This window comes from Magnolia sinica, chromosome 2 (genome assembly GCF_029962835.1).
Source record: "Magnolia sinica isolate HGM2019 chromosome 2, MsV1, whole genome shotgun sequence".
In the NCBI taxonomy this organism is placed as follows: domain Eukaryota; kingdom Viridiplantae; phylum Streptophyta; class Magnoliopsida; order Magnoliales; family Magnoliaceae; genus Magnolia; species Magnolia sinica.
Genome location: NC_080574.1, coordinates 12,312,693 through 12,324,194, shown reverse-complemented (window position 1 = coordinate 12,324,194; position 11,502 = coordinate 12,312,693). Strand labels below are relative to the sequence as shown.

Here is an 11,502-nt window from a genome sequence, read left to right as displayed (position 1 = left end):
TCGAAACCCATGGGTGGTGAAATCCCACTACGGCGTGTGTGGGTATGTGACGGGTGTGCGTTGGAAAAAAAAAAAAATTTTAAAAAAATTTGTTGCATGGGTGTTACCTTTCGTTTAAGGACAAAAAAGTACCTGCTTTTGGGATTCTTCTTGTTCAGTGCTTCTAGTTTTCAAAAGACAGACGAATAGCTACCTGTTTTACTTGCAGTTGGAGTTGGCCCTTCGGGCATAAAAGGCCTTGAAATTTAAGGATTTTATGGACCAAAAAGGCTGCAAGTAGGTGTGTACATCAAGTCGAACCGAGTCAAGCTTGCCTCAGCTCGACTCGACTAGACCACTAGCTAACCTCAACTCGAACTCGGCTCGGTCCTCGAGCCTAACTGGCTAGCTCGGCTCGATTTGATTAGCAACTTGGGCCAATTCGAGCCAAGTTTGAGCCGAGTTCGCCATTGCAGCATTTTCACAAACACTTGGACCGTGCCTTCAAAATCTCACTGTATTTGAGACAGCAGCAATAGTTTTACAGGTATTTTATCAAACCTCTTCTAAGCAATATAAAAATGAAGAAAAAAAGGGTGTTGGTTTCATATATATACCTACCTTGCCACCAACCACACTTCTTTGAGTCATTTCATCAAACACCTGGTGAGCAGCATCAATATCAAAGTAACCGAGTCACCGAATTGGTTCGATCTGAGTTCGATTCGAGTTGGGTTCGATCAGAGTCGAGTCAAGCTGGCCCAGCTTTTGAACTCATTTTCGAACTCAAAAAATCAGCTCGACTCGGCTCGAACTCAGCTTCGAATCGAGCTTTTTCGAGTTGAGTCGAGCTAGCTCCGTTCGTGTACACCTCTAACCGCAAGGCATGCTTATATATAGTGGGGTCCACCTTGAAATTCAATCGGTGCATCTGTTTTGCCATCGCTTTTGAGGGTACGGGCCCAAAAATGAGGTTGATCCAGAGCTGATGTGGGTCAAGCTAAAGGTAACAGTGGGAATTAAATACCCACCGTCCCAACATTCATGGAGCTACAGGGTGTTAGTGACAAATCCACCTGTCTATTTACTTTGTTATCCTATTTCAGGGCATATACTAAAAAATTAGGCTGATCCAAAGCTTTAGTGGGCAAAACGACGTGAAACAGTGGGGATTGAACTCCACCGTTGAAACAGTTTGGGGTAGTGGGGCCACATTGAACTTTGTGTCTTCCTCATTTCTTGACCATTTCCTAACATGAGATAGGAAAGTAGATGAATGAGTTGGATTTCTGATGAACATCAAGGTGAGACCCAGCTACGTTGGGGTTAGAAATCCACCCTATTCAACTGTTTTTCCGTTTCATTTTAGAGTATGATCTAAAAAATGTGACCGATCCAAAGCTCTAGTGGGCAAAAGAATATGCAACAATAGAGATTGAAATCCACTGTTGAAACATTTGGGGGCCAGTTCGGACATGTTTAGCTTTGGATCCGCCTATTTTTGGGCTTGTGTCTGACATGATTTGTAAAAAAAAAAAAAACACACACACACACACACATATATATATATATATATATGGGGTGAACTTTTCATAAACATAAAGATGGCCCATGTACGTTTTGTTTGTGATCTCACGGTAACCTATGTATTGGATTGTGTGGTTCATGTAAGAGGGGACGGATTAGGTGTGGCCCGACCTCACCCAAGATGGTCCACGCTTATTGTGGAGCCTACATTGATGTATATATTCTATATCGACACTGTACATCTGTTTTTCTATATCACTTTAGGGCATGAGCTCCAAAAATGAAGAAGATACAAATATCAAGTGGATCATACCATAGAAAGCAGTTGTGATAATGGGCCACAAAGTTTTGGATCAGGTTGATATTTGTTTTTATTTTTTTACCTGCATTCAAGTTTGTTTGACCTTATCCACAAATTGAGTGGACAATAAACATTATGGGCCATAGGAAGTTTTTAATGATAGGACTTTCAATCAAACTGCTTCCTATAATATAGTCTACTTAAGATTTTGATTTACTTTATTTTTGGAACATGCCACAAAACTAGTTATGTGGGTGCGACCCTAACCGCAAGTCGTATGCATTTTATATCCACAGTCCATCTGTTTGGTTAGCTTGTTCTAGGGCTTGTTTCAAAAAAATGAAGTAGATACAAATTTCAAATGGACTGTATTGAGGGGTCATTTGGCACCATGGATTGGAGGGGATTTGAAGGGGTTTCAAATCCCCTGGTTGTTTGGCAGCATAAAGTAACTGCAGGTTTCAAATCCAGTGGGTTTCCAATCCCCTCTTTGAGGGGGTTTGTAATCCAAGGTAAGAGCTTGGATTACACCTAAAATCATTTCAATAGTTACATGTGTAACATATGTGTCACTATATATCATCATTTTATTGGGCACATGGCGCACTAATGATGATCAGCACCGTCCAAACATTGTCCACGTAAATCAGCACCGTCCAAACATTGTCCATGTAAATCAATTGTTAAAAATTGTTGGTTAGTCACTCAGACATGTTCTTGTGCTTGGGGCCCATCTGAGACTTGTAATTTTACCGTTTTTGGGCAAAATATATATTTCAGCGGGCTTATCACAACCATTGTGTCAAAACTTACATATGTTACTAATTAGAGATATTAAAGTTGATTTAGTAATTAAATTCAAACCTTTAAATATACCATGGATATGTACTTTTGTGTTAAAGTTGATTCACACTCCAGGTTGCCAAACACACTAGGAGGATTGCAAATCCAGGGGTTCCAAATCCACGCTCCCAAACAGGTCTAAAGGAAACAGTGATTAGTGAACATTAAAAACCCTTTATTGGGCACAAAAGTTTTGGATTAAGCTAATATACAGATTTTTTTAATTATTATTATTTTTTAATTTCACCCACATCCGTGTGATATTATCAATAGGTTGGATGGTCAATAAACATTACTGTAAACCCTAGGAAGTTTTAAATGGTGGATGTTTTTCAATGACCATAATTTCTTGTGGTGTGGTATGCTTGAAATTTGTATCTCCTTTAATTTTTTAGACCATGCACTAAGATAAGCTACCAAAACAGATAGACGCTTGGATATACAATGCATGCCCACCTCATCGCTGTTCTGCAGCCGCGTTGGCAATAGCCAGGGGCATTTTTAACTTTTTGTAAAATACGGTATATGTTCATATACCGTACATATCTATTTTAGACGGTAAGCATTTATTTAACCAACGTTTCAAAATTACAAGTTCTGATTTGAAAATACCCCAAATCAGTCACTAATCTGTCTTTGGCTCAAAAGATAGGCAGCCGTAGTCATTGTCTCTATATTTTTTCACTGGCCTCTTATTATTCTTATTATGAAGGGTGGATTCCTATGCTAGTTTTAAACAATTTTAAAAAAGATGATGATGACTCATTCTTCGCACATACAGCACTGACTCAGAGGTATCTACACCGCCTAATTTGTGGGTCCCATTATGAATTAAATATATCTTTAAATGAAATTAAGCAATGCTAACCATTCAATTAGTGGCTATCACATGAATGGTAAAAAGTAAAACAGTGAGCGGTCCAAATTTCAAGGAGGAAAATTTTCATATGGTTAAACCGTCAACCATGTCATGTGGGGATTGATGAAGACTCTTCACCATTTTTCAAATTGTGCAGAACATCCCAATTATTATTGATATAATTGACATGTGTTATAATTGATTTTTCTATGTAGCTATGCTATCTTGGGTGGGCCCACAGGATCCTAATTATTGCACTGGAGGACTTCTGATGAAAGAAAATTGTGATAGAAATATAAAGTTACCCACCCTCAGTTTCACTTCCATTTTTTTTTTTTTCTCCCTTAAATATCCTCCAAGCCAAGGTTTACGATTATCCAATCTGTGTGCATCTCCTCATCTGATCCATCAGAGGTAGGGCCCGCCCAATGACCCATTGAGTTTGCGGATCTCAAGTGTACGACAGGTTAAGAAAGTGGCAAATAGGTCCACTCAGGTAGAGAACATCAAAAGTATTATTGATCTGATAGTCATCTAATTTTCTATATGAGCTTTCCAGAGTATGGTGATCCAGAAATTTAATATGATAATGTTTGTTTGAGAAAAATGCCAAAGATTGGATAACTAGGGTTATTATTATAATGGGCTTGGGTTCACCGCCACGAGCTTCGAGCCTATATTATATTTCTTTGCCAAATTTCATGATAATGTATGTAAATATGTTGTCATTATAATTTTAGCATGGCTAAACTAACCACCCGAATCAATGGTAAAATGCAAATGTATTTAAGAGATAAGTAATTTGTAATTATTTCACTTTTTCATAATATTATTATAAAAATCTCTAATTTAAACGACATCAATTACTTATTTTGATGATAATTTGACAATAATATCATGTGAAAATGCTATAATTACAATTTTACCATAGATTAATCAAACACAAGAATTGGTGATTAAATACAGTTGATGTTAATAGATAGGTAAAGTAATTTGTAATTCATTGACCATATCCTTTACATTACAATTGTAATCGGTGAAACAAGCAAGCTCTTAGGTTGCTTTTGCATTGGGCGCCGTTTACTTGATGGTTCTCTATAAGGTTTCCTTTCTTAGTTTTTTCTATAAATAAATATGTGTGGGGGGAAAAACACCATATGTTGAATTTCTCTTCAAGTATCATAGTTATATAAAAAAAAATTAAAAGCTTTAGACATTTCTCTCTCTCTCTCTCTCCCTCCTTACCAACAACAATTATTGCACCACTAGAGCTACTAATAGGACCTTGAAACCCTAACCTAATGCCCTAAAATCCTATCCAAACACCCCTACACTACCACATCTTGTCGTTGACCCAACCTCCTGCTTCTCCTCGGCTTGCTACCGCTGCATCCAGCAGTCGTTGCACTTCTACTGTTGAGTGTCAAATATTATATATTTCCCCCTAATTATATTTTGGTTTTACAAACATGATAAGGCTTAATGATATATTTTATACATGTTTGTATTACAAGGTGAGTTTAAGAGCTTGGATTGAAAAGAATGCTAAAAGCATGGATTTAATGCTCAAGAATTACCAAGGTAAAGAATAGATCTTTGGAGACCAAGATTGAAGATTTTAATACCCCAAGATCCAAGGAAACCAGGTGGGGAAGGAAGGAAGTTTGGAGTGTAAAGTGCAGAAATTCACAATATCTGAACTGATTTTGTCATCGACCATTGTTCGATGACATCGAAGCCAGAGTTCGATGACATCGAACACAGCACGATGACATCAAATTTTTACATGAAAATCAAGTTGGTTGTTGGACATATTGGATTCAATTCTCCAATACTTGAAGCCTCTCTCGATGACATCAAAGAATTGCTCAATGACATCGAAGGTTGTTCGATGGCATTGAATTTTTTAAAGAATTCTGAAACAACTCCTTGGGTTGTTTTGTACACTTTTTTCGATTACTCGAAAATCATTCGATAACATCGAAGACAACTTGATGACATCGAATGAAGGTTCGATAATATAGAAACTTATGCAGTGCGTAAAGGCGCGACTTCTAGAAATCAACTTATGTTCGATAACATCGAAGGTTGTTTGATGTCATCGAACGCGTTACGCGGACTGTGTAAATTGAGGCGGTTTTGCGATATTGCGCGAATAAGGCTATAAATATGGGTTTCCTAGGCACTTTTTAGGATAAGATTTGGAGAAGCGGATGAAAAGGGTAGAGCCGTATCTTAAGAGTTCTTCTTTATTTCTTTCTTAGTTTTTAATGCTTTCTTTTAGGGTTCTTGATCCAATCATATCTATGGTTGGCTAAACCTCTTAGCTAAGGCTAAGAGGTGAAGCTTGTAGTGTTTTTGGGATGTTCTTCTTGTTTTGATTCTTGTTTTTATTGAACTTCTTTGATTTCTAGTTGATTTTAAGGAATACTTTCAATTTTTAAAGGTTTATTGTGACTCAAATTACAGTAGATCTGTAATAGCTTTGAGTACTTCTTTTCTTATTTGAGATTGTGGGATTGGTAAATTCTGTTGTTTTCCATTATCTCCTGGGCATGGTTCGGTGATGGAATCCTTTCCAAATCTTCACAATTCTCCTCCGTTGAGGCTAGATCAATGAGAAGTACAGAGATTTGACTATCTCTTTTTCCATCTGGATAAGATAGGACTCTAATTCCAGTTGGAATTCCTGAATCAAGCAAGGTAGCATCTCAATTGCTACAAGTGGATCATTGACACCCTAGTTCCTCCTTTTAATTGATAGTTTAAACAATATTCACAAGTATTCCTTTTATTCCAGATTTCTAATTAGATCTTCTTCTAGTTCTATTCCTAGTCATTTTCAGAATACGCATAAGATTAGTCCCTGTGGATTCGACCTCGGTCTTACCGAGATTATTACTACATCGCGACCTTACACTTGAGATTGTGAAAAAGTTGTTGGCGTCGTTATCAGGAATTAACGGCTGTGTTTTTCTGAGTTTAATTAGTATTAGAATTAGGTTAAGATTATGATTACTTTTTGTTTTGTTTCTAGGTTAGGATTTTTCTATTTTGTTTTTAGAAACTAACTCGCTTTTCTGTTTTGTAGGATCCTAACATAGCAATCTCTAATCTGGTAACCTCCTTCTAATTCTCTTTCTCTCTTTTCTTGTCTAGATTTCTTATTTGCCTTAAGTTTTCTCTTTAAGTTTAGGTTAGATTCTGAACTTGAGGGGTGAGAGTGTTTCATGCCCAGGTGGGTTCGTGACAACACTCTACGTCTCTTGAGTGAAAGAGGATTATTTGAAGGGTTATGTATCTATTTTAGGGTTAGACACCACTAAAAATCCTCAGAGTCAATAGAAGTGATGGTTGCAAATTAACCTCGACCTCCGGTTGAAGAAATCCAGGATGAAAACGAGGTCCCCCCCTCCCTCGTACTTTACGAGATTTATTACAACCAGCAAGAGTGAGCACACCTTCATATGCTTTTTCCAGAAAATAAAGGGAATATGGATATCAAACTAGGGGTGATCCAACTCCTTCCAAAATTTCATGGACTTGAATTTAAAGATCCATATTTATACTTGAAAGAGTTTTGATGAGATCATCGCCACTTTATACTTTCCTAATGTGTCTGAAGACACGGTCAGGCTAAAACTCTTTCCATTCTCCTTAAAAGAAAAGGCTAAGACGTGATTACACTCACTACGTCTGCGATCGATTGGCAGATAGAATGACATGACAAGGGATTTCATTAAGAAAATTTTCTCATTTCATAAAACGAACACCCTCAGAAAGTCAATCATGAACTTCGCCCAAAAGGAAGATGAAACATTCTTTCGATGTTGGGAGCGGTTCAAGGATCTTGTCAGTTCATGTCCACAACATGGTTTTGAAACGTGACGCATAACAAGTTTCTTCTACGATGGGCTGACATCTTCCATACGCTAAATGGTCGAGACAATGTGCAATTGGGAATTCATGAACAAAGATGTTGATGATGTGTGGGATTATTTTGACAAGCTTGTTGAAAACATACAATCATGGGACATCTCCCCAAAACCTAGCACCACTTCTAAACCCACTCAATCAAAGGAGAATGGTGGAATATATCTTTTGAAAGAGGAAGACGATATAAATGCTAAAGTGGCCAGTCTCACAAAGAAACTCGAGACCATGGAACTTAAGAAGGATAAGGCTAAGGAAGTTGTCTGCGGTATTTGTGCTTGTAACATTCGTACAACTGAAAATTGTCCAACAATACATGCTTTTCAAGAAATATTGAATGAGCAGTCAAATGCCGTAAACAACTACCAAAGGCCTTTCAAAGGACCCACTTTCAATTCTTACAATCTTAATTGGAGAAATCATCCAAATTTCAGTTGGAGGAATGGACAAACAGCTAACCCTCAAGAGGCTCTTATACAATTTTTAAATCAAAAGAAGACTAAGGAGGATACGGTTCAAAAATTCATGCAAAACCAAGAGTTATTCAATCAGAATATAATGCAAGCATTCCAAGATCTCAAAACAACAATGAGAATGTTTGCATCATCCTTTCAAAAGATAGAGTCACATTTAGCAAGTGGGGAAAAAGGGATACTCCCAACACAACCTCTCCCCAATCCAAAACCACAATATGAGATAAGTGATCCAAGCTCCGCAAATCAGATGGAGCGGGCTAAGTCTATTACCACTCTTAGGAGTGTGAAGATCATTGACAAATCTATTCCGGTAAGGGCTGAAAAGTCTAAGGACCCGGAAGAAGAAAAAGATAATAGACCTAGCATTACTCCATATGGATTAGAACCAAAACCTCTGAATAAGCTGATTGCTCCGTTCCCCCAGCGGTTGATTGCACCAAAACCTCTAGCTAACTCTCAGGATATTCTAGAGGTGTTGAAACAAGTGAAGGTCAACATCCCTCTTCTGGATGCTGTGAAACAAATTCCTTCATACGCCAAATTTCTAAAAAACGTATACATGACCAAGAGGCAACAAAGTATCAAGAAGAAAATTTTCCTAACAGAAAAAGTGAGTGTCATCTTTAAGCAAAGTGTGTCATAAAAATATAAAGATCCTGGTAGCCCAACTATCACTTATATAATTGGGAATCACCAAATTGAGAACGCACTACTTGACTTGGGGGCGAGCGTAAATTTGATCTTTTACTCGGTCTACGAACAACTAGGTTCAGGTGAATTAAAATCCATCCGAACCACACTACAACTTACTGATCGCTCAGTTCGTGTACTGATGGGGATGATAGAAGATGTTTTAGTCTAGGCTGACAAATTCTACTATCCAGTAGATTTTATCATCCTGAATACTCAGCCTATTGTAGATTTGAGCACTCAAATTCCTGTTATATTTGGCCGCCCATTGTGATTTTTGTGATACATCTATTTTGTTAGATCATTTTAGGACTTGTGCCCAAAATTGAATAGGATACCATACTCAAGTGGGCCGCATTAAATGAAAAGGTAAGTTAAGAATTTTCTACCTTTGAAACCTCTTCGTAGTCTACAGTGATGTTTACATGCCATCCATACCGTCATAACGTAAATACTACTGGATGAACTGAAATCACAAGTATCATCGTGATTCAAAACTTATGTGGCCACACGAATATTTTAATTGTGGACATTCAATCCTCATGCTTTCGGCCCACTTGAGTATTAAATCCGGCTCATTTTTGGATATTTCCTAAAACAAACTTACAAAACGGATGGAAAGAGTGGATTTCTCGGACATCACGGTGGGCCCCACCTAGGTTCCCAGCGTAGGAATCCGCGTCCGATCTACCCAACCCTTATAAGCAAAAGTGATTAGGGTTCGTATGAGGAGGGGAATTTCCGGCCACTGAAATGTGTAAGCGTCAAGGTCAAGCCAAGACCGGGTCTCTCACCTCCAACATCCCATTCCAAAAGGAATGTGGGATCCACAAGCCCTAGATCCCACACGCACCTCGTCCTTTCCTCTTCCTTTCCTTTGAATACACCTCCTCCTATAAATAATCCCATCCCCTTCCAGCCACATCATCTCGCAATTTCTCCTCCTTCCGTTCTTTTCTTCCGATCCCCATCATATGTCTCAGAGGCCCAACGTTCCTCATTCCTCTACCATAGCTTTCGCTCTCCATTCCCATCTTTTCGTCTCCAGTGACATGAATCCCAATTCCAACTGGTCTTTTTGATCTCTCTATCTCTCATTCTTTCTCACAACACCCAAATTAAAAATCCATATAAGAAAGAAGAGAAATTTCCTCCCTTCCAGGCTTCCTTTCAACACCCAAATCAAAAACCCATATCAGAAATAAGAGAAATTTCCTCTCTTCCAAGCTTCCTATCAACACCCAAATCAATACTCATTTCAGAAAGAAAAGAAATTTCCAAGACATGGGTCTGAAAGCATTCGTCGAAGGCGGCGTCGCCTCCATCATCGCCGGCTGCTCCACCCACCCTCTCGACCTACTCAAGGTCCGTCTGCAGCTCCAAGGAGAAAACTCAATTCCAGCCCAGCCCAATCTCCGCCCAGCTCTCGCCTTCCACACCACCACCGCCGGCGCCACCATCCCGGCTCCTCCGCCGCCTCCCCGCGCCGGCCTGATCTCGGTCGGCGTCCGCATCGTCCGCACTGAGGGCGTCTCTGCCCTCTTCAACGGCGTCTCCGCCACAGTCCTCCGCCAGACCCTCTACTCCACCACCCGCATGGGTATCTACGACATCCTCAAGACGCGCTGGACCGACCCCAACTCCGGCAGCATCTCCCTCGTCCGCAAGATCTCTGCTGGCCTCATCGCCGGCGGCATCGGCGCCGCCGTCGGCAACCCGGCCGACGTCGCCATGGTCCGGATGCAGGCCGACGGCCGCCTTCCCATCGATCAGCGCCGGAACTACCGCAGCGTGCTCGACGCCATCGGCCGCATGTCGAAGCAAGAAGGGGTCACGAGCCTGTGGCGTGGATCGTCCCTGACCATCAATCGGGCGATGATCGTGACCGCGTCGCAGCTGGCGTCGTACGACCAGATCAAGGAGACGATCTTAAAGAAGGGCTATATGAAGGACGGGCTGGGGACGCACGTGACTGCGAGCTTTGCTGCTGGGTTCGTTGCGGCAGTCGCGTCGAATCCGGTCGACGTTATAAAGACAAGGGTCATGAACATGAAGGTCGAGGAAGGGGGGAAGGCCCCGTACGCCGGGGCGCTAGATTGCGCCGTGAAGACAGTGCGCTCGGAAGGGGCGATGGCCCTCTACAAGGGGTTCGTGCCGACGATTTCGAGGCAGGGGCCTTTCACCGTCGTGCTGTTCGTGACGCTGGAGCAGGTCCGGAAGCTGCTTAAGGATTTTTAATTATTGATATTATCATGATAATGACGATAATTAGTAGGAAGAAATATTCGTTTTTTTGTTTTGTTTTGTTTTAAGGCTCCTAAATATTTGGAATGGCAAGAGAATCTTTATATTTATATTTAGTACTTTCATTTTTTAGTTTATTCGTGGTGTTGTTGTGAGTGTTTGGGGATGCAGATGGTTTGTGTTGTGAATTATGATGTGATCTAAACCGTTGACATGATTTGTCCAGTTGTTGGTCAGATCTTAGCCCTTGATGGGCGGTGGAGAAATTGAGGTGCAGGAAAATGCTGTGATTTTTCCTCTGTTCGGAGGAAGGTGCAGGAATTTTTTTTTTTTTTTTTTGCGTTTCTGTTCTGTTCGGAGGAAGGTGCAATGATGCAGGAGAACGCTATTCGGAGCGTAGCTTGAGAATCTCTGTACGAAGGTGCAGGAAATTGCAATTTGCAGTGTAGCTTGAGAATCTTTATATTTTGTGGTTATGATGCGATCACTACCGTTGATATGATTTGTCCGAGTTGTTGATGAGATCTTAACTCTTCTTCTGTTTTTTAGTGTTCCTAACCATGATGCATTTGTACCAACGGATTTTCGTACGTGGGGGACAGAAACCTGTTGCAGCAAATTGGCTGGTGACGCTGCCACCAGCGATATAT

At 40.2% G+C, this 11,502-nt stretch overlaps 1 protein-coding gene and 1 non-coding gene across 2 annotated transcripts; one reads left to right on the top strand and one right to left on the bottom strand.

Annotated features, from left to right (window-relative positions):
* Nucleotides 1-7,280: 7,280 nt before the first annotated feature.
* LOC131238099 (small nucleolar RNA R71) lies at nucleotides 7,281-7,387 on the bottom strand. Its single transcript, XR_009167516.1, has one exon. It is a non-coding gene; the product is annotated as a small nucleolar RNA R71 (small nucleolar RNA).
* A 2,136-nt stretch (nucleotides 7,388-9,523) lies between these two features.
* On the top strand, nucleotides 9,524-11,076 carry LOC131235125 (mitochondrial uncoupling protein 5-like). Its single transcript, XM_058232264.1, has one exon. It carries the CDS (start codon nucleotides 9,893-9,895, stop codon nucleotides 10,844-10,846), a length of 954 nt encoding a protein of 317 aa, XP_058088247.1. The 5' UTR covers nucleotides 9,524-9,892; the 3' UTR covers nucleotides 10,847-11,076.
* Nucleotides 11,077-11,502: the final 426 nt, after the last annotated feature.